Here is a 23,575-nt window from a genome sequence, read left to right on the forward strand (position 1 = left end):
TCCGTATATCATTAGATATTTTTTTCCGATGTAAAAACTGCTTGTCTTATACTTGCACCTGTGAAGTAAGAGATATAAACAGCTGGATGTCACAAGCAAATCCGAAATAATCGTTAATGCGCAGAGCTGCGCTGTCAACGGTAAAGCGACGTTGGCGAAACGAAGAGAAAGGCGGGGCCGTCTTGTTCTAATAAGATGCCGAAACAAAGTTATCGGGAAAGGAGAACTGATGGGGTGATTGGTAAGCATTGTCAAATGCCAGCAGTTTTTATCGACTGCAGTTTCCCAATGCTTAACATTGGTTTCTGGTGCAGCGATAAAATTCCACGAAATATTATAATTTTATTTTAATCGATTATTTTTCTGAATATAGTAAGGGTGTTCGCTATTTTTCCTTAGTACATTATTGGGTTTCAAAATTGCTTTAAAATTACTGAATTCATTCGCTTTCCAATTTAACGTTGTACAATTTTCAAATGATTTTCCTTTACAAATTAATATAAACGTCGTTCTTACGAAATACGACTGCCTTTAGCAGCGCTAGCAGTTCAATATAGAACAATATCGACAAACATGCACAGACGGGGAAAATCAATACCAGTCTTTGTCGATTAAGTTAATCTCCGCTCTTAATATCCTGTCAAAGCGTGTACTTGTTATCCTTTGCTATTGCGCTGTGTTATAATTTAGCGTCATCGTTATAGAGCTTAAGGTACGCCAGGTTTATACAACATCGCACTTTTCCTTGTTAGTAGCTTTGAAAACGATTCTCCACACGTTTTTGGTTCTTAATAATTGATAGCAGCACCATTAAGCCGAACGTCTGGGCTCACTGAAAGAAATTGTTTGAAAGCGCCCTGTAAATGAAGTAATTTAATGTCGGTCATGCGGTAATTCGTTTGCATATAGACGCGAAAGAACGTTTTAGGATGGTATAGGAATGACAGCTGATGGAAAGGGTAAGATGAAATACCAATTTTCAATGACGTAACCATTTAGATCTGCTGCGACACCGTGCGGAACAAAATACATCTTGAAACACCCCAATGCTGTATGGAAGGTTTTTCTAATTTTGGGTTTTTCTAACGACTCTAAAAGACCGTTTAAACACGATTAGGAAAATGGAATATTATGGGCTTTTTTGAACCTATTTTATCAATGTCAATTAAAACTGCTCTATTTTGTGAATGTGTAATGTAATGTTATTTTACAACCAATTCCAAGTTGTTATTCGTCGATTTCATTTACCGTCAATCTATTGTAACTACTTCCTCAATAGAAGACGTCATTCGGTAACGGGCCAACTTTCATTTGTTTTTCGTTCAATGCTGATTCAACTGATGTGTTTTTAATTACTATTCTGCATTTAACACTACTTATTATAAAGCAGCTATATAGAAATGTATCATTTCTAAGTTTATTTCGTCAAGATTAGGAGTGTATCTTTATCATAGTTTAAGTTGGAACTTTATGGTTGTTTATGATTTGCCACTAAATACGGTATTTAAATGCAGCAGATTTCTTTGATTTCGACCTATACTTAGAATGCGTATGTTTGTAGTACTTGCATTGCTTTTGACAGTTGTATATGCCCAGTCGTCTCATATCAGCTGGTCCGATGCTTTCAGAGCTTACTCGACAGAAATGGAGATAGAGGGTTATTGTAAAAGAACTCTGGACATGATTTTTCGCGGTGTGGAAGCACCCATACGGGTAAAATAAATCAGTTTGTTTATCTGTCCTCTCTAAGTCAAGTTTATAATACTATATATATATTTCTATACAGACAGGAAGTATTGTTAACGTGGATATTTGCGAGTACTGCGTGTGTACAGGGGACGGTTCGTTTAGATGCTGCCTTAACATTACGAATGCTGGTAGAGATTATTTTGAACCCGAGGCTGGGTAAGAAAATACGAAATGTTCACTTGAAATAAACATCGACATGTTTACTTAAAATTAAAAAAACAAACAATTTCCAACAGGGGAAGAACATGCACCTTATGCAGTTGTGCTTCCATCGAAACCGACATAACTGATCACCAGCGACAACGTGCTGTACGTACATGCGTTTCTAACTGTGCTGTAGTTTTAGTAGTACTGTGAAGTAAGATGGGATCCGGTTAGCTGCACCTAAAACCCATATTTCCTGTTCGTGTTTTTAACAATTAACAGTGCTATTTTCGAGTCGCGGGTATACGGTTATATAATTCTATAAAAAATCTTGTTGATGACCAAATGAGACGAAAAGAGAAAATAAAGCATCCTATCCCACCCACTATAGATTGTAGCCTTTCACGCCATACTAACCACCACTTTGCAGATACAACATAATCAAACACCAGATCCAAATTGCTACAGGTTTGGACTGAAGTCTTGCGTGGGATCGTTATGCATGCACCCCGTAATGCAAAAACCAGCGTGCATTGCGGTAATAAGAAAACTTAACATTAAAATAAATATTTGGTTTTCTAGACTTTAAATGTCATGTAGTTCAGTAGGTTAGTCGTATACACATTTTGTTTTCTATGTGAAATATATAAACTCCGTCGCAAAGCCATGTATAGATAATAGGTTCCAGGCTCGTCGCCGCAACCATTGTCCTTTGGCAAGACACTTAACGGCGATTGCTCCAACCCAGTGGTCACTAATGGGTTGTCCAAATTATTAGCCATACACAAAAAATCTTCCAAAAAATAATCACCCACAAAGTAACATATATATACATGGTAACTCGTAAGCTGGCACGAGATGTGTTAACACAAGTAAAAAAAATTTTATGTTAAACAGACGCAAATAGGACCAGGTGGTTGCTGTGATATCTGCACTACTGAAGGGTGTTTCTTGCAGTGGCATGAAAACGAAAATACTTTCAGACAAGTCGGCCATTGGAAAGGTTTCCAAAATTTGTCCGGCAAGATAATTAGTCTCGAGCTGGGTATGAGCATTAGAAAGGTAATCGATATAAAATTCGTCTCACTTCCGTAATTCCAGCAAAATATTTATAAATGTGTAGTAGAATGATTCGTTATTTTAACTACACGTATTCTACTTTTGCACAGGGCTGTGTTGCAGTTCACTGCCAGAAAGCACCCGATGGTTTGGCATCGCAATTACGGCTTGAAAATACGTGTAACTGAAGAGGTGTCAAGTTTTGATGTAGCATGTAACATTTGAAACCAATTACAATCGTGTACAATATGCCCTTAAACAAAACACGCGTACTTTTTGCAGTAATTGATAACATAATAAAAGTATATATGACTCAGAGTCTGTATTTTTGCTGTAGCCTAAGTGTAAGCTTTTATTTCTGTAGAAGCGTATCGTTTAGATACCAAGATCAACATATTTCTAATTATTCTTGAAAATCAAAGATTAAGTAGTTACTTATGTTCAATTTAAGTTGTTTTCCTGCTCCCCAAACCAAGGCAATGTTAGCCCGTCTGTGATGTTTCATCACTTGAGGCGACATCGCAATAGTGAAAAAGATTGGTAACTCGGTAACAAACCAAGCCGTGTGCGACGTTAGGCAAACACAACATCTACTAACTTTGGGCAAACATGTCGAAAACGCGTGCGTAGACATAAAGTTTCCGTGTTTTCTTTTGCGCAAAAGATTTTAGATGACTCAGACTCGGGGAGAAAAAGACAGGTTTTAGAGTCAGGTGTATAAGATTTTGTTATGTCGATTGAATAAAAGGGTAAACTGTTTGTAGGCTGAAATATACAATAATGGCATAAAATAATTATGTGTTCTTATGTACAAATATGTTGCGTGTGGTCAACTGCAGTCAGTATTATACCTGAATGTTATATATACAAATCTTACAGTTCATGTTTGTTTTATAAGTATAGTGTTTTTCATAATTCACCAGGCTTATAGACCAATTAGTCCACAGAACTGTATAACCCTTCCTTACCCAAAAATACACCCAATTGCTCTAAGCTTGCAATGCCTGGTATAGCAGTGGGCAATGTAGGCAAATACTGAGTTTGTAAACCCACCCCGTCCCGTGACTCTTATCCGTCCCAACTTAGACCTCAATCAACCATGATGGACCTCAGCAGTGATATGGCCTCCTTGGAAGATGACATACAAGAGTTTAACATTGAAAAGGATGTTAGAACCAGTCTTAAGGTGAGAACATCAGTAATCATGAATGAATAGATACTTTTGTGCCATTGTTTAAAGTAGAATTGGATGCATTTCTTTTCTCACATTCAATATATACACCTACTTAACTGTAGAGTTGATGAGACGGAATATTATCTATTTTTATCACAATCTTTTATATTCCTTTTAAGTTTGTTTATTATTATTTTATACATTTTTGGTACACACTAAATTTAATAGGTTCTGACTGCTTTTTCTATTTTGTTTCATATGGCCCTACCAGAATGGACTGGAGTCCGTTATTGTGTGCATATATTTGCTCTCAAACCTTCTTGACATTTATTCTTGCCATTGAACCCAATATTGTTTATTTTCCATGTTGTCTTGTGTGCTGTCATTGATTTTTTATGCTAATAATACAGTGTTGGCATATGGGGTTGGGCATGTTTAACTTTTGAAAGAAGAAGTGTAAACTAGAGAAAGGTGGTCCACAGTAGTGTGTATGAGCATTCATAATTCTATACGTCCTTACATACAATTGAATATCATCAATCAAAATCTTTTTTTTTAAATTGAGAAAAAAAACGACATATGCACAGTCAGTTTTTAGTTTATAAAAAGAAGAAAAAAAAGAAAATAAAAAGAAAATCTAGTCTACAGTCTACACAAACATGACGTAATAAAGTTATATTCAATTATTTGTAGAGCCAAGAAGAACTGGATAAACTCACAGTGGATGAAACATTAAGTGATGTAGACCGCGCTGTGTATTTACTCAGGTATTAAGTTTATGTATACATACAACTATAAGTATGTACTAGTGCTAGATTTGAATGACAGCTTGCAGTGTATGTATATTGATTTTTTAATTTAAATGATTAATATCATGATTTATTATAAAATCGTGTAGGTTTAATTGCATTGCTTGCAATAAAGCATAATGATTTCTGATAAAATTTGAAACTAAATTTATGGATATGTTTCAGATGAATATGTTATGTGTCAACATGAATAAAAAGGTGTTTGCGTGTTTTTATTCGATATATTTTATTTTCAAGCGCATAGCAATTGTATAAACAATCCAATTCACTCACTCTCAGTTCAAAGCCGTATGATATTGCTTCTACTAATTAATCCTTGATTTAACGTAATCGTTAGCTGGAGATAAACTTACACAAAGCAGTGTTATCAGTAACTCAGCAATCCCTTTCGACACCCGAAATGCCTTTATTAAGACAGTTGCTCCCAACAAAGGAAAGCTGTCTCACACCAGACAATGGAGCCTTTGACCGATATCAATGGTTTGTTCACCTTTTCTCTCAACCTACACACATCTGCACGCCCACTACTGATAGCGGGCGCTCTTCTAAAACTCGCTTGTGTATCCATTTTTCGTGGTTCCGAGGAATTTCACACTGTGTACTTCGGGCTAAGGGCTTTTCATTCAATCCCCCCTACTTTGTATTTTCAGTTCAGGGCAAGAAGTGCAATTCCTTAGCGTGATTCACAATCTTCCATCCCTACTCAAGGGCTGGCAAAACGAAAGCATTAGGAGGGTGCTACCGAAGGTCAAAGAGATGTTACACACAGCAGGTACCATTATCAATCACTATCTATTTCACTTTAATCTCACTCAAAGGTGTTTGACTTTGGTATTAGCTCACCAAACAGCCTGCTGCAAACACAAAGGATTAAAGACTATAAATTCCCCCTCTTGTCATTCTCTATGACATAACAAACAACCCAATTTCAAATCGACCTAATTTTTTTTCGTACCAACGCTGGCCCACTTTTAATTTGATCATATTTTTTAATATATCACGCAATCTGTTGGTCCGATATTTAAGCAGGCAATGTTTGAACAGGCCTAGATGTTCAACTGGCGGCGACAGAGGTCTTTACCACTGTGGCCAAAGAAGAGCTATTACCAATTGCTGTGTACACTCAGCATTTTCTTAGAGCCATCATAACAAACATGAACACCAAAGAACCGGGTAATACTCCGAGAACAATGAAAAAGCTTTTAAGATTAGGATGGTTTGTGAAAAAAACTCCCTATGTTTATAAAATCCCATTTGATGAAACCCTTACACAAGGTTGCCTGTTGTTTATTATAAACTGTCAAAAGCTTAATAGTGATTATATTTTTCAACATGACACTCCATCTGCACCTACAATACCGACCTCAGCAATTTGTGAAAATCAGGCTTATTTTTAAATTGCCGGCAATATTTGCACAACCTTTACCTCACGCCCTGACCTTAAGTACATTGTGAAGCTGTGTTGATATTGGCTTTAATAGCTTCATGTTTATTGACATAGCCTCGTCACAAGCCTGGCTCGACACTCTTCTCTCCGTCATCCCATTCCTCCCAAAAGAAACCGTCCGACGAGAGGTTCTTGGACTCGCCATAGCAAAAGGCCAACTTTCCCAGCCCACTGCATCACGTTTGTCTTGCTGTTCCATCCTTGGGGCTGTGGCTGTAAAGTTTGATGCTCACATGTAAGTACATTGGGACCCATCACATTGGATTTTATTAGGAAAAAAATATACTCTATGCTTTTTACTGTATATCCTGAAATGCCAGATTGTGCATGTATAACTAATTATATTAATTCATCCAGTGATGACACACTAATCTTTTTTCCCGATACCAATACTTTTTCATACTATTTGATAGACAGATACTAATATTTACACTAATATTTTTTTCTGATTTCAGAGTTAAAAAAGACATCGTGCATACTGTCAAGCAGCTGTGTCAGGACGTTGAGCACAATGTTCGTGCATGCATGTGTTCCTATCTGCACAGTGTGGCTGCAGCATTAGGGTAAGTCAAGAATATTGTTGCATATTTTCAAACTAGAACAATACCTTTCTCTGAATATCTTGTTTTTGTAGTAATAGAATGAAATTACTGACTGGATTTTTTATTGTTTTTGCCACAAAATTATGTACGTACATAGTTATGTAATCTAATTTTGTTTAGTTTTTATTTCCAAACGCGCCGCATAATTGTGTAATTTTTTCGTAATTTGCTGTACTACCATATTAGTTGTGGTGGTAATATTTGCACAAAGCAACTAATTTCTTAAGTAAATATTAACTAAATTTATTTTTAATTTATTACCTGGTTTTATAGGTTTTGAATCTAAACAAATAAACATATCGCTGTTTAAGAATATTTACTGTCTGTGGGCATTGTGTAATAAATGTGTTTAATAAAACCATCTGTGTCTCTGTTTATGCAGTTGTTTTGTTTAGGAGTTTATTAGGCTGTTAAAATGATTGTAAAGTTTTATGATCCTTGTGCACATAAAAGTTTCCAAACTCCAAAATCTATGTTTATTTTATTGTTTATTCTTGTCGGAACACGTATGGTCTGTCAAGACTCTCCAGTTTTAGAAGCTGCAAAATATGGGAGTGTCGGGTTTTAGTCCTAATTAGGGCACTTTGCTTTGTTTTGAGACTTACATAATAATAAAATCCGTCATCCCTTCATGTTTTTTTTTATAAAAGGGCGTTACACTTATGGTATGTAATAACTACAAAGTAAATGAATGTAATGAATGTACCTTGCTTTATCCCTGCGTTGCTGGAAAACAGTCATTATAACACGGGTGTACATACACCTTGTGTCAGTCGTTAAGTGTCTTGCCCAAGGACACATCTGCCAACAATGGTAGCAGCAACAAGCCTTGAACCTATTACCTCTTAGAAAAACTAACTTAACAGTCTTCCTCACAGAGCTGAGGAGACACGCAAATGCATCCTTGATGAAGTTGTGGAGCTTGCTGGTGATGAGGAGAGCCAAGTCCGGGAGGCGGCGATGGAGGCTCTTCTAAACATGACAGATCTTCTTGATGATGGTGGGACTTTTTGTTAATTATTTTACTGCATATTAAATTTGACAGGGAAATGGGCACAAGATAAATCTCTTTCTGCATTTAGTTTTGTAACCGCTAAAATTTTCTAATGAATTGTTTTGAGTAACCTTGCTTGGGCGCAAAGGTCTTCAGCAGCAGGCATGTGCATTTTAGCCAAAAAAGCTGTTTATTATTCATGATCATGAGCAAGCTCTGATGCAAATAAGATGAAACATTAACTTAGTAAAAAAAATTAAAAAAAATTAAAATTTGCTGCTATGTGAAAATTGTGTATCCCCAATTGGGATGTGTGTATGCTGATTCTCAGCTTACATTACCCTTATTTGGAAAACTAAGAAACGGTATTGTTTAGTGTGGCAGTTGTTAAGGATACATAATTTATATGATTTTTATTCCAGATTGCTTAGTACAGCATGTGGTACCCTTGGTATGCAAGTATTGTGAACAAGCTTTGCAGAATGAAGATCATACCATGCTTAGTGTGGCGAAAAATTTTGGCCGATTTTGCCACAATATTTCAAGTAAGTAGTTATATTTCATGTAAGTAGTTATAACAGCCTTTGTTTTATATGTATTTTTATTTTAACTTTTATCCAGAAAAAAAATTTATGCCTAAAATTACTTTACACTAAAACTACGGAAAATATTTTTAATCTGAAATTTCTTTGGTACATGCATTATATACGCCGCTTAATTCTAATAAGGGTTTTGATGTACCTGTTTATTTCAAACTTTTAATTAAAAACAGAAAATTTCAACGCTGAACAACATGCATGGCTTTTATCAATATACCGAAAGCTTTGTACGGTTGGACGTACACCCCTTGACCTTAACGATGGGAGTCAGGACCCCATCATGCTCCATATAACCCCACCCACCCCCGACGTTACCCCAACACCTTCCCACCAACCCAACCCTGATAAAATGGAGGAATACTTAGGATGCAGGAGGCTTAGCGCATACAATTTTCCGGTAAGGTATTGTAAGGAGTAAGATGCTATACCTTATCACCTAAATCCCCAAAATCTAAAATGGTACTTGAAACAATTAACAATGCTGTTTTTTAGTGCTGGAACTATGGTTCTATAATTCTGTAAAAAATTGTTTATGACTAAATATAAAAAAAACATGAGAACATGTATCATCTTACCCCACCTACTATACAATTTTTGGGCTCTTAATTATATTTTTCAGCTATTTTTTCCTCAGTTTTTTTCTGTAATACAGAATTAACAGATACATATAATTTTTTTTTGGTTCAAAACTGTACATTTGTACATCTTTTTCAGGCTGTTGTTGTGTTTTGCTTGACGGAATCGTTTGAACACGAGTTACTTGAATGCGCGTCTCTACTTTGCACCGATGCTGACCCACAAGTACGGAAACATTTTGCTTCAGGTTTACACGAAGTAAGTGACATTTTCATTTTATTATTTTATAAAGAGATTTCCAAGTTCAAACAGTAGCCATACAAAGCAATTTGTTCTAATACTTTAGGATTGTAATGCATATTGCGATTCAACTCATATCTTGCAATCTTAAAGTAAGTTTAATAATTTGTAAACTAATATCTCATAGTTCAATGTTAGGCTGTTTCTATGCCTGAAAAATCACCTGCAAAGTAACATACATGGTAACTTTTAAGCTGGCACTAGGTGTATAAAACACCTGTGTTATAATGACTGTAGTTAACCCGCCAAGCCAGGATAAAGCAAGTTACATTATTTATTTAAAGTAAGGAACTACTGATGTAATTTTCTTCCCTTTTTTGATGTAATTTTTTTAGGTTGCTCAAAGTTTAGAAGCGCTTGCGTATCTCGTCCAACCCCACCTAGTGTTGCTTCTACGTGAGCGTCACGTGCCTGGCGTGCTTGACGCTTGTTTGCGGCGACTCCCTGATACACTTACAGCTGTCATTATACGTGGGAACCTTGCTGATAATAAGGTAAAAATATCAACTGTAGTAATTTGAAGGATCTGACCATGATTTATCACCCTTGAAGTAGGACAAAGAATAAACTGTAAAATGAATTAATACGAATTATCTAACAAACAAAAGTAATGTCTAATCACTTCTGTACTAAAAATATAAATTTCTATAAGTTTAAATATAAATTTTAACTTTAATTTTTATTCATAAACCCCACATGACTGCTTAATACTGTGTAGCCATCTCACTTTGTTATTGTTTCATTTTTTTGTTTATAATTCCAGGTTAACGGAGTTACTGAGTTGATAGGAGCGCTCCTTGCTGCCCTCTCGAGGCTCGAACAACAATGGCCGAGCGTTTGGCGACCTCTAGAAACCCTTGTCACGCATCTGCGGCGCCTGCCAGATGTTATAACCTCAGATCAGATATATTACAAATTTGCTCCCATCATATTCAAGCTGCTCACGACCAACGTGAGTCTATGATATTGATATAGTAGGGTGGGGAAAGATGGGAGAGCTTTTTCATTCTATTTTCTCATCTCTATTGGTAGTAAACAAAAAACTTTCAAATAATTATAAAATCGTATCCTCACCACTCCCATAGACCGCTGTTAATAGTTTAAAACACAGTCAGGATATTTTGAAATCATGTGCCAAAGGTTCCCCCGCCCTACTGTATTTAAAATGTTGAATTCATTCATGATACACTTCACGTGATGCATCATATGATACACCTAACATGATACACTTCACGTGCAGCATTATCTTCCTGTGAGACAAGCAGCAGCATCTACCGTTTGTGTTTTTATTCGACACAACAGGAAAATGGAGCAACGAAGGGAGATGTGGGACCGCTTAATACAAGGTATTTATTTTGTTCTAAATTAAAAAAAGCCTAATTTGTGGTTTCAAAACGCAAATATGTTTATAACTAACTGCAATACATTTTAAGGTTATTTAGTATTTAAGGGAATATTCCCAATGCATTTTTAAAATGATATTTTTGAAAAAAAAACTGTTTTTATTTTCATATTGGAACCTATTTTAAACTCAGTTTTCTTGTCTTGTCTAAAATCCTTGCCCCACCAAACTCTTTTAGGTTTAACAGCGATTCTTTTTAACTGAGGCCCTTCCCACACCTTTTATTCATAGCATTCTGTTTTAACGACTATTGTTTTGCTGTTAATTCCCTTCTCTTCGTTTTTTTAAAGTTATATATGATCTACTATCGTTTTTGAAAAGATGAACAAAAATGTGTTATTTTAAAACACCTATTACCAGATTGATAAACTGAATAATTTTTTTTAATTATTCTCCAACTCCAGATCTTTGCTACTCTCGAAATTATCGGAACCGAAATTTGTTCTTTGATGCATGTCGTCACATGATGGCTCTATTTTCCCGCTCGTTTTTCAAGGAGCATCTGTTCGAACATGTGCTTGGTTTATTCAATGATCCTGTACCTAATGTGCGCTTGTGTCTGTGCAAGATACTACCCAGGTAATTTGCAAGGAGGTATATTTTACATTAGTGAGGTCCTTGTTGCCTTGTGGTCGCATACAAATCACAAAAAACTGTAAAAAGTTTTTGGGTATGGCATAAAGTTAGCAGTGGTTCCATTACTAAATACACAAAATTAAGACTAACTGTCTATGAACCTCTACTCTTAAGAATGTTAAAAAGACGCCTTCAGCTAGCATTACACTTGTTAAATATCAACATCATATTTTAATGAATGCAAATTGCTTTATTCTGTGTAGCCTGAAAACGACAGTCGTTATAACAGTGACGATCTGTTTCCTACACTTCGTGCCCCATACAAAAGTTACCGCATACATATTTTTTGGTTACTGTTTCAGTAAAAAAATACTTTTTAAAAAACCACTGTCTACTCTAAAGCTTAAATCTTAAAACTAATTTTAGTATGAAGGCGTTGCTCAAGCTTCCAAAAGATAGATCCCTCCATGGTCAGTTGGAAACCAACGTAAGAAAACTTCTGTCATCTGAGAAAGATAGAGATGTGTCCATCGCAATTCGAACAACTATATTGGAGCTTGATCGTACAGAAGTAGCGATGGAATCGGTAAGTTGAATATGTCGGAAGATTTTTTTTTTACAAAATAAAACAACTGAAAAACCTAATTAAATTTCAAAATGTACGGTCCCGAGAGTTTTTACTTAAAGATGGAGTGTAATACTTTTATTTGTTTCTTTAATTATAGTGGCGAAGATTAAAAAATAGTTTAAACAAAAAGAACAAAAATCTTTCTTTTTCTTTTTCTTAGTTAACTGCTCAGCATCATGTGGATGTTGACCTCCAGGATCAGAGAAAAGAAGAGGAGGAACTGATGCTCCTCCAACAAGAGATGAAGAACAAAGACGAAGATGCCAGGTGAGGCTTGTCGTGATTTGATTTACATTGAAATTAGTGAGTAGGGTAGCTGACATATTAAGTCTCTGCAATATAATGAGTTTTAACTAAAATAGAGTAAAATATAAAAGAACTCAATAATAACTGTGACTGACATGTGTTTAAACACTTTGAATTGCGTTTTGGATCAAAAACCGTTTTAAAAATACGAAGAAAATGCTATTTTGTACATGAGTATCTATAATGTTATGCAAACTATTCAAAAACAATTCCATCATTTCATCATTTAGTTAAAACGCTTCTGAGTTTACACTAAAATTTGATCATGTTTTTCAGTTTCTTCTGTAAAATTTTATTTATTATTGTAACCTTAATATTTGGGATTTTGGGAACATGGGTATAAATAACTTTATATAAATTAGTTACTGATTTTAATAGGTATCATGCCTTTAGGAAATAGCTATTGCAAAGCTTAACTTTATCGACTTAACCATTTTGCTACTAAAATGTTTTTTTAAATAAAACATGGATATAAATAACGGAACTATGAAAACTGTAAATAATAGAACAAGAATATAAATATCTTAAGCAAAACATTTTTTCAGGTCGTTACGCAGCCATGGTAGCAGTCACTCTTCATCATCAGTAGGTAAAGCAATGGCCAACCGTTCAGATAAAAAGAAGAAACGAAATAATTCGGTTCAGTCTAGCACCCAATCATCCTTGCTTAAAGGTAAGATGAATATTCTGGTGTAGCAGAAAGTTACAGTCGATATAACATAGATGCTCTGTTGCGTATACTCCAAGCCTGCTTATGAGTTGCCATGTATGTAACTTTGTGGGTGAATATTTTTGTATTGCTCACAACTCAGACAACTTATAAGTGACTACTTGGTTAGAGCAAATTGCATGCTCGACGCTGTTAACATCTGGCCTGCGCTGTTGGAAAATATAACTAAGCAATTAGTTTTCTACCCACAGTGTGAAGTTCCCCTTTTACATATGTGGCCAATTGGCCCTATAAGTGTAGAGACCACGATTTTCTTCTAACTAAATGTAAATATGTTTTAAGCTGTAAAGCGTGTTTTAACAACTGTTGTATTGTCGCTCTATTCTGTCTTTTCGTTTGAATATTTTTTTTATCTTCGCTACCGTAATCTAAGAGACAAAAAAGTTTTTATTATTACAGTGAATGGCAAAGACAAAGAGAAATCAAGATCACTCCATCAACTCGATTCAAGGTCAAATCCAGGTTACCCCCAACAAAGAGAAGGAATATTGGCCAACGCTACTGGTGATTATGATATAACAATACAGCTTTTTTTGGTAAAAGAAGTAAATGTAACAATATTGTATGGTACAAATGCCTTCTTTATTTAAAACCATATCTCTAGTAGATCATTAATCCAGTAAGCACTAACAATTAACCTTCTAGGTAGCGGCATCTCATCAGTGTTATATAACCTTGGAACCTCCACTTCACCTCGGTCCCTTCCCAACCACTTTGCCACGCATAGCTCTTACCTAACGGGGGCCAACAACCCCGCAAACCAGGGACCTTCGACGGCCCTCGGACACAAGGGCCCCCCCTTTCATGGCCAGCCAATGGGCCAAACACGGTCCTCCCCTTTATCCGCAAGTGCCGGATTTATCGGATCTATCCCAACTGCACAATCTAATCAATCAACGTCTTCAACACATCAAACTAATAAAACCACCAGGTGTGTATAGAGAATGGTGGGGTAAGATGGGACATGTTCTTATTCACTTTTTGTCCCAATTAATGATAAATAAACAATATTTACAGAATTACATACCCATAGACCCGCTACTCCAAATAAATTTAATTTATTGCATTTTAATTTCAAAACAGGCTCACTTTGAAAAAAAAATGGGCTGTCTGTCGTTTGGGAAGTGCTACGTTAGATAAACTTAGATTTTTTTTAATTGTTTGATTTGTTTTATTATTGAACTATTTCAGAAAATCCGACCGTCGCAAAGCATCAGCTCTCTCCCACCAAAACACTGCAAGTCAAGGTAGATCAGTAATTATAATGCTGTTGTAAAATATCAAATGTGAATACTATGATTGGTAACTGTTCGTAACAAACTTATAACTGGTTTTGCTTTTTAATTAGTGTTGGTTATATATTATGAGGATTTTTGCAGAATTAAAAAAAAATTGTAAAATTTCACAAAGTTATTTTTAAAAAATTCTTGTTTTATTTGTAGACGAACCACGCACACGTAAAGACAGCACCGGAAGTGCGTCATCAACCGGAAGTGGAAGTAGGAAAGGCCATCAAGCGTTGTAAGTTGTCGATATATAAACCTGTTTTGGTTTATTACCTTACTGTGGCAAAGTGGCTGGTTCACCTGCCTCTGGCCCACAGTTTACCGTCTTAAGCCTTGACGATGATGATGCTACCATTGTGGGTGTGTGCCACTTAATGACATTTGTTTCAACCTAGTGGTCCTTAATGGTTTGTCCAAAGTGTCAGCTATACATAACAAATAAAAAAAAATTCTACAAAAATTTTTACCCTCAAAGTTACGTAACACGTAACGGGCATGAAGTGTTTGAAATAGAACACCCGTGTTATAACGGCTGTTCCTACCCCGCCACGAGCTTAAACAAGTTAAGTTTCATTCATTCATTCGACATTTACAATTTCAGGCGTAGGAAAGGCTCTCTACCCGGTAGTCCTATAGGAGCATCATCAAATCGAACTCGTAAAGAGAAAAACGCGAGATAAGACGCGCCAAGCAACTTAAACGTAACGTAACGCACCGCAACGCGGCCCGACAGATTGTTTAGCGTTAATTGCCAACACCGTGCACCCCATATCTCCTAGAACGTTTTTCCATTCCTATACCCATGCAAGGATATTGCATATTTCTTATGAAAGGCAGAGGATTTTTTGAAGGGGTTATTTTTCCCAATCTCTCTCAGGTTCCAGTTTCGTCCTTCATCTTGCTAAGTTCGCGTCTTTTCACGTCCACTTGCGCACCCTAGTCTTCGCCATGCTGCGATACCTCATACCTAGCAAAACCAGCCTATAACAATTCCTAGCTTTAAAATAAGTCTACTTAAAATGCCCCGCTTTACTCTAAGCAATATACACTCTTCTGTACGAGCGCTATGAATACGATAGACAGTTTTTCACACTAAACTGATCTGAGTAAAAACGTCAAAACACCTATAGTAGGGTGGGAGAAGATGGGACACCTTTTGTGCATAATACCCAAATATCCTGTTCTTGTTTTAAACAATTTACAGCAGTATATGGAGTTCGTAAGGATACGGTTTAATATTTATTTGAATGTTCTTTGTTTACTACCGAATGGGACGAGAAAATACAATAAAAAGCTGTCCCATATTTCCCAACCCCACTATATATATTTTACCTTCACCAAAAACCGTACACGTTTTCCTACGATCTCGTTTTTTTTTTGCATTTTTCCAAATACGTACATTTACACTTATCGGTACCATCCTATATCCCATGTTTCCAGCCAAGGTATAAACTCATTCCGTCCCGTTTTCCTACAAGCAAGATCGAACCTCAAACCCATATATTTACCACTTTACTTACGTACTAGTGCGTCCGTGTTACTGTTATTTTTTACCTGTTCAACGACAATCGTTTTTTACGATTATTTTTAGTTACTGCAACGGCAAACCCAAGACAATAACTTAACGCATTGAGAATACGTTTTCTGTGCGTTTTTATAATCTCCGGATCTGTTTTATGTACACTGTGACTCCACAGTTTTGTTTCTTATCGGAAGTTTCAGTCTTTATTGTTACATCTGCTGTTGATATATAGCACTCCCGCACCCGCTTCAATACAAAGTATCGTTGTGTCAATTGAACAACGAATCTTCTGGCCATGAAGAGAAAGAGATACAAGTCCGAATCCAAGTCACGGTAGATATAGTAATGTGTTGAGCACTCCCGCACCCGCTTCAATACAAAGTATCGTTGTGTCAAGTGGGCAACGATTCTTCTGGCCATGAAGAGAAAGAGATACAAGTTCGAATCCCAGTCACGGTAGATATAGTAATGTGTTGTTAGATGGGTTAGGACCCAAATACCACATTTTTTAATCGTGTTTTAACAATTAACAACGTTGTTTTAAGGGGCACGTTGCTACAACGGTTTCATCATTCTAATTTTTTTTAAAACACCAAATGGGGCAAGAAAAGGAAATGGACATATATTCAATATTACCCTACCATACATGGTTGCTGCCACCGTATCGTAATTCTCCTGGCAATACCTCTGTTACCACACACAAAGTTTTTAAGATAAAAATTTATTCAAACCCGCCGGCGCTTAACGTTTGAATATCAAACGTGTAACCAAATCTTACAAAATCCTCGTAATAAAGCGACATAAGCGTACGAGTAGTCTCTCTTGGCACCCGCAGAAAAAAGTGCCGGACAATGTCGCTAAAGATCTGCTTCTGTTGGACATCTTCGTTCTTTTGCAACTCTGTATCAGTTTGAAGATCTGTACTGCGACCAAGTGCGACATCATGTACAAGAAAACTTTCCATTGATGCATTGAAGCGATTGAGAACCCACCATAAATCATCGATGGCTGATTCCGCCTTGACAACGTAGTCGTATGGAAATTCACAAGGTCTGTGGCAATATATACTTTTACTTGACCGTAACGAATGGGTCCCATCGTACCCAACCCTAATATATACATTCAGGTATAGTAGGGTGGGAGGATGATGGGATACCTTTACATTTCTTTTTTCCGTCCGATTTAGTAGTAAACTAAGAACGTTCAAAAATAATCAAACCGTATCCTCCCGACTCTCACAAATCGTTGTTAATTGTTTAAAACACGATCAGGAAATTTGGATATTCAGTGCCAAATGCCGTCACATCTTTCCCCTACCCTATACTATATTCATTGTATACATACCTGCATAACTGTTCTACTGTTTTGAAATGAACGTCCACTTTATCCAAGCCGTAATCGGCCACGTACTGCGCGAAATCTTCAAAAGCAATTACGTGGTCTTCATCTGGTGGTGATGTCTTACCCACGTATGAAGCCAACTCCGGCATCGCCTTAAACATCAAGTTACCGACTGTGGACACGAAGTACCTGTATAAATGGTATGTTGGGTAAGATTGGACAGTTTTTTATTTTATCTATTTGGTACTAAAAACACATTGTCTAAATTGTGTAACCGTAACCTCACAACCCTAAAAGAGCGTTGTTAATTGGAAAAAACGTAATCAGGAAATATGGAATTTAGGTGCAAACAAGATATATTCCATAGCTCCTTATAATAAGGCGGCAGCAAAAAAGTTGTAGACCCAATTAAAACACCGCGCTATATAACTTGCTACATATAAAGATAAAAAGGAAAAATTATTACTTGTGAAACTTGCTGTTCCATCCAGATATAAGACGAGCAAAAGGATGGCGCACACAAAGAACACGAGTTACTTCTGGGGATCTTAGAAGACCGGCCTTTACCTTATCAGGCAGATGTTTCGTATATTCTCGGTTTTCCACGTGACCCTCGTTGCTCCATTTCTTCTCTCCTTTATGGCGGAAGTTGTAGATCAATTTGTGCCTGAAAAGTAAGTACAGAACGATTTTTTAAACAGTATTTTGTGATAACGTTTGCAAGATAGAGCTGTATGAAAGTAACTTATTTAACCCCATGGCCGTGCAACGACTGTCGCTATAACACGGCGTTCTGTTTTATACACCCCGTATGGTGGACCACCGGTTGAAGCAGATGCAGTAAGCATCTTGTCCAAGGACAGCTAGACACGCGCCGACAATACCACTTTAGCATTGAGCCTCAAACTCGTAAACTCTGCAAGTGGCGCGCTATAACCACTTTATCACTGCGCCCGACATTTTTATACGATTCTGCTGTTACATAATACAGAATTCCATTACACAGTAGTATTGGTGGGTAAAGGTTTCGCTTACCAACTAGTACTCCCCGCTTTCTGTACGAAGCAAGCCACCACGCGTCGCTCAGGTGCTGCAATCATTTGCGTTGAATCATTCCATCGCATACTTCGAGGGCGCTGTCTTCTACATGACTTAAAACATCGAAAATTTGGTCAAATATCTTTGTTTTCTTGTTCCATTCCGTAAACGAAAAAATATTTACAGAATTACATAACAGCAGCCCCGCGATTCTTAAAGAGTTTGTTTAAAACACGATCATAAAATATGAAATTTAGGTGCTAATAAATAACAGTATCCAATCCTACTCCACAGTACTTCACATGGTGTCACAAAAACTTACAGATTTTAATTCGACCTTGCGTCTCATATATTTCTTTGAGATCACTTTTTTCAGGCGATTTCGGTCGCCAGCCAACGGCACCGTTAGCTGAACCCAGGCTCGGTCGTCTGAATAAGTTACACACACGTTACAAAATGTTCAATATCTTTTATGTGATAGTCACTTACTTTTTACTGTTATGGCTTTTTGGTAGGGTATAAGCGACCGAAACACAGTGGCAGTTCGCATTTTTTCCGTCTTAGCTTGCACGTCGATGTTATCTTCATATTCTAATAAGCGACCATGTAAAAATTGTAGTTACATAAAATACGATGAATGTCTTAATCAACCAACTTTTTACTAAACGACAGTAGCAAAAAAGACAGAAATTTTAATACAATTAACAGATCATTTTTAAGAGTGTCTGGTGTACACACTTAATTGTCAAATATATAGCAGGATGGGGAATATGGGACACTTCATTCTATTTTCTCGTTCCAATTGGTCGTAAACAAATAACATTCAAAAAATTGTAATAAACTGTATCCCCACGACTTTCATAAACCGTTGGTAATTGTTTGAAACACAATTTATTGGGATATTATGCTAAAGGCGTCCCATCTTCCCCCACCCTACTATTTATTATATGGAAGCATAAACGCAAATTATCGATATATGTAAAACCAAATTATAAATGTTAGCTACCTGACAAAATGCGACGGTTATTAAAAGAAGCACCATCTCTAAACTTCCCCAAAGCTCGATGATTTTGAGTCTGAATACTCTTCAACGTCATAAGGCAGAGTAAAGAGACAAACAGCAGGGCGCTGGTCACTAATCCACGACCCAGCAATCGACCGCCTATTATTTTAATCCCACGGCTGGAAAAAAGTTTTCGAAACATTGCCAAACTATTCCGACTTTTTTGTTCAACTTTTGGAGCCCTGTGGTTGCCACAACCTGAAAGCAGATCTTCGCCAGCCGTTCTGTGCTCGATGCTGCAAATAATATACTAATAAGTCGCTATAGTTTAACTAGGTTTCGAGTTTTTGCAACCAATACCTTCTGGTCTTTATCATTTTTTCGATCATTCCATTTTGCGCTAACTTCTTTACTGACATTTTTAGCATTTTCTTAAAAAGGAATACGCTAGAAAAGTTTTCTTGTATTGTGCACTCACACTAACAAAACATAGTTTCTTAGTACAGCCTTTTATACGCAGGCTTTTTGTTAGTGGCCACTTTAATGCAGCAGAGCAACGTGGCAGGACAATTTAAATATTCCTGGTAAGTGTTTCAGTGGTAATGCATGCCACTGACACGTCACTGCAGCCCATCACTTAATTGCAACCTGGTTTCGATTAGGTATATTAGAGTATTAGGAAATGTAGTATATACAGTTTCAATTTTGGTTCCAGCACATCTTATAAAAGTATATTAAACTAACTTTTTGACAAATATCTGGCGAGAAACACTTGAAAAACTAAGACTCGTCATATTTTTGCGTAACAAAATGCAAAATAGATAGCACACACGTTATGTTTCTGTCATGCATTTGTTTCTATATACCATGCAAAGTGATATACCATGCAAATTGGCTGTATTTGAATAAACTTGTTTGCGTTAATATAAGTGCTCCAACAAATTACTAATGTACAGGATACATTCGGCAATTCTTGTCAAATGCATCCGCAAAACAACTACGGAAACGATGATTCTGTACGCTAAGACAATACCACAGGTGAGCCAGACTTGTAAACACAGGTCTGATGTATACACAATCTTACCGGTTTCAGACTATGTGTCGTATAATTCAGTATACTGTGTAGCATTTTCTGTACACAGCTTCTGTTATAATATTGCATTATCTGCACTGTACAATACGCATAAGCAAGGTATTAAAGAACAGTAGGATGGGGTAAGATGAGACACCTTTCATTCTATTTTCTTGTCCCATTTGGTAGTAAAAAAAGACATTCAACGAATTATAATAACGTATCCTCGCGACTCTCATAGGTAATTGTTTAAAACACAATCAGGATATTTAGATATTATGCGCTAAAGGTGTCCCATCTTACCCCACAGTACTATATGTTTTATATTTCTGAACCGCTTTAGGCAGAAAGAAAGAGTTAAATTTGGTATGGCTGTATTTCGGCTGCTTTTCTTTGTGGCAGCAGCGTGTGCATGCCTTGGAACCGTTTCTAGTTTTGATGATTACGACAGCTTTGACGAATATGATTACGACTACGATTACGGCAGTTTGGATCCGTACACCGACTACGATCATGAATACGAACAATCAGAAAATCACAATTACGGTTACAATGGTAATCGTTTGTAATATGTACAGTGAAATATACGACTGTGTTTTAGTATTGTGTTTTAATATTGATTTAAAAGGATGCAATAGTTCTGTATATTTCTGTTACCTGTATTAGACTTTAATTTTATCAACGGTTTTATGTGAGTCCCTAATGGGCAAGACACTTTCTAGCCTTTTTATCAACTCAGTGGTCCTATATGGGTTGTTTTAAATTAGCCTGCGATACGTAAAAATGTCAGCTACAAAGTTACATATATATGGTTACTCGTAAGCGGGCACAAGATATGTGAAATAAAATGTACGTGTCAAACCTACCGTGATTTCCCGCTACACGAGGATAAATAAGTTACATTTATCCATTCGTTCAACTCTCTATGGTTTATTACACCATTTTTAGTATCTCAAAAAATGTAACCTGCAGTCACATAAGTAATTTGCGCATGCACATTTATAGGTTACCGTCCCAGTATAAAACCGAAGGTGCCCAGATGGGGTCGATGGGGCCCATGGTCTACATGTAGCAGCTCATGTCGATCTGGGTTTAAGACTCGTGTGCGGCAGTGTCTGAACGGGTTCGCCGGGCAAGGCAAGTGTATGGGACCGTTTCAAGTAAAAAAGTGCTGGGTGAAGTGCAATAATCGTAAGTCATTTTTTGCAGAAGTATTCAAACTACAGTTTAATACAAATAAGTTTTGTTTAGAAAACACGGACTGTTACGACCCTAGAAATCCTACAAGCTACCAAGGACGGGTAACGAAGACTGTTTCCGGAAAACGCTGCGTTAAATGGCGCTTTTTTACAGACCGGTAAATTAGTTTTAATTCAATTTACCCACAATAACATACTTTGTCGATGCGTTACAGATATGGTAGTGTTAGAACGCAGAAGAATTTTTGTCGGGATCCTTCAGGTGATGGAAACGGGCCGTGGTGTTTTACCAACAAAAAGAGACGTCTTTGGGACTACTGTGATGTTCCATACTGCAACCGTACGTTTATTTTACTGTACAGTTTTTTTTGCGTATTACAAAGTTAGGGTGGGATAAGATTTTCAATATTTTTCCTGTCCGTTTTGGTAGTAAACATAGTACATTAACATAATTATGTATAGAAGTTTGTGTGACAAAAAATATAATAAAAGGTGTCCCATTTTACCCCACAGTGCTATATAGTAGGGTGGGGAAATATGGGACACCTTTTCATTATATTTTCTTGTCACATTTGGTACTAAACAAATTTGTTTCCTTAAGGACATTTAAAAAATTATAAAACCGTATTCTCACGACTCCCATAGACCGGTGTTAATTGTTTAAAACACAATCAAGATGTTTTGATATTAGGCGATAAAAGTCTCTCGTTTTCTCCCACCCTACTATATGTTTTTTTAGAGGCGTATTGGAAGAAATGGGGTGAGTGGTCGAGTTGTACAAAGAGTTGTACAGTCGGTGTGCGAAAGCGAGTAAGGGAATGTAAAAACGGAAAAGTCGGTGAAGGCAATTGTATTGGAAACGTAGTCATAACTCAAAGTTGTCGGAATCCGAACTGTCCCGGTAAGTTTTTAACAGAACTGTGGGTATATTGAAATACTTTTTGGCTGTTTTGAAGGTTCAATGACAACAGCGCAAGTTACCACGCCACAAGCCACCACGCCACAGACCCTTGCCCCAGTCACTACGCCACAAGCTACGACACCATCTAAGATTGTCACCACCCCAGAAAACACAACCCCACAAGGCACTCCAGGCCCTGAACCCACGCCACTCCCAGATACCACGCCACCAGGCGTAGTGACCACTCAACCGAAAACTACAACTCAACCCGAACCTACACCGCCACCTATCGGTTAAATATCAATATATATAGTAGGTTGGGGTAAGATGGGATATTTATTCTTTTTATTGTTTAATTCACTTGTAAACAAGGAACATTTAACGAATTATTTAACCTTAGCATCGAGGCTTTAAGTAGGATTGTTAATTGTTTTAAATGGCAAAAAAACATGGGATATTTTATGCCAACGTATCCCATATTACCCCACAGTATTTTTACATCACACCAGTTTTTAAGAACGTTTCAATGAACACTTACTACTACAATGTGTCCCAATACAAGTTCACTGTAATGATTTAACGCCGTCATATTTTGGTACCTTATGTTTACGTATTTAAGCGAAATGTAATTAGTTATTGTCCAATTCAACCGATATTTTACAATACACGGATCTACAAACTGTTATTTATCTTTTTATTTCTTTTTCATAAAAAAAAGGCAATTGTTTCATTCTTGCTTATTAAAATGCACGATAGACCCGCGTGGCCACAATTGTACTTTTATAATTGCTCAATTTATACCATGGCACAGTCGTCTAATTGTCAGCCTTATACAGAAAAAAGCAATCACCCATAAAGTTACAACTCGTAAGTGCGCAGGAGGTGTATGAAACATACAACTTGTGTTATAATGGTTGTCATTGCCCTGTTGTGCGAGAATAAAAAAGTTGCATTAAAAACACGATTAGGAAATATGGGATATTATCCGGTAATGCTACATTTCCATTTTACCCCACAGTACTACATGACGTTATTGTATACATAGCTACGTACAGGAAACGACTTTGTGCGTGGTCAGTAACAGATGATATAATTTGTTCTACTTTTTCCTGTTTTTT

General features: G+C 36.7%; 4 protein-coding genes across 5 annotated transcripts; 3 read left to right on the forward strand and 1 right to left on the reverse strand.

Annotated features, from left to right (window-relative positions):
- Positions 1 to 1,450: 1,450 nt before the first annotated feature.
- On the forward strand, positions 1,451 to 3,270 carry LOC100186988. Its single transcript, XM_002126758.4, has 6 exons — positions 1,451 to 1,713; positions 1,787 to 1,905; positions 1,986 to 2,058; positions 2,324 to 2,431; positions 2,791 to 2,955; positions 3,063 to 3,270. The coding sequence occupies exons 1-6, from the start codon at positions 1,546 to 1,548 to the stop codon at positions 3,138 to 3,140; spliced, it is 711 nt and encodes a 236-aa protein (XP_002126794.1). The 5' UTR covers positions 1,451 to 1,545; the 3' UTR covers positions 3,141 to 3,270.
- Positions 3,271 to 3,850: 580 nt separating this feature from the next.
- LOC100183088 (serine/threonine-protein phosphatase 4 regulatory subunit 4-like) lies at positions 3,851 to 16,176 on the forward strand. 2 transcript variants are annotated; one of them, XM_009861489.3, is made up of 22 exons: positions 3,851 to 4,138; positions 4,820 to 4,893; positions 5,586 to 5,707; positions 5,980 to 6,108; positions 6,437 to 6,617; positions 6,838 to 6,945; positions 7,863 to 7,984; positions 8,401 to 8,523; positions 8,751 to 8,974; positions 9,292 to 9,411; positions 9,789 to 9,947; positions 10,217 to 10,405; positions 10,694 to 10,799; positions 11,260 to 11,434; positions 11,858 to 12,017; positions 12,220 to 12,326; positions 12,911 to 13,038; positions 13,495 to 13,599; positions 13,741 to 14,026; positions 14,287 to 14,342; positions 14,538 to 14,616; positions 14,983 to 16,176. In XM_009861489.3, exons 1-22 carry the CDS (start codon positions 4,052 to 4,054, stop codon positions 15,059 to 15,061), a joined length of 2,919 nt encoding a protein of 972 aa, XP_009859791.2. In that variant the 5' UTR covers positions 3,851 to 4,051; the 3' UTR covers positions 15,062 to 16,176. The 2 variants fall into 2 exon arrangements, with proteins under 2 accessions (XP_009859791.2, XP_026691961.1); XM_026836160.1 differs by lacking the exon at positions 4,820 to 4,893.
- On the reverse strand, positions 16,088 to 19,805 carry LOC100185449 (carbohydrate sulfotransferase 11-like). The gene is made up of 8 exons (XM_002123525.2): positions 19,646 to 19,805; positions 19,289 to 19,581; positions 18,772 to 18,873; positions 18,605 to 18,711; positions 18,280 to 18,395; positions 17,711 to 17,911; positions 17,248 to 17,433; positions 16,088 to 16,955 (listed from the first exon to the last, which is right to left on the reverse strand). Exons 1-8 carry the CDS (start codon positions 19,711 to 19,713, stop codon positions 16,625 to 16,627), a joined length of 1,404 nt encoding a protein of 467 aa, XP_002123561.2. The 5' UTR covers positions 19,714 to 19,805; the 3' UTR covers positions 16,088 to 16,624.
- LOC100175263 (semaphorin-5B) lies at positions 19,806 to 23,130 on the forward strand. Its single transcript, XM_002123454.3, has 8 exons — positions 19,806 to 19,869; positions 20,242 to 20,323; positions 20,701 to 20,912; positions 21,363 to 21,548; positions 21,609 to 21,714; positions 21,772 to 21,896; positions 22,296 to 22,457; positions 22,513 to 23,130. Exons 3-8 carry the CDS (start codon positions 20,726 to 20,728, stop codon positions 22,752 to 22,754), a joined length of 1,008 nt encoding a protein of 335 aa, XP_002123490.1. The 5' UTR covers positions 19,806 to 19,869; positions 20,242 to 20,323; positions 20,701 to 20,725; the 3' UTR covers positions 22,755 to 23,130.
- Positions 23,131 to 23,575: the final 445 nt, after the last annotated feature.

Source organism: Ciona intestinalis, chromosome 9 (assembly GCF_000224145.3).
Source record: "Ciona intestinalis chromosome 9, KH, whole genome shotgun sequence".
In the NCBI taxonomy this organism is placed as follows: domain Eukaryota; kingdom Metazoa; phylum Chordata; class Ascidiacea; order Phlebobranchia; family Cionidae; genus Ciona; species Ciona intestinalis.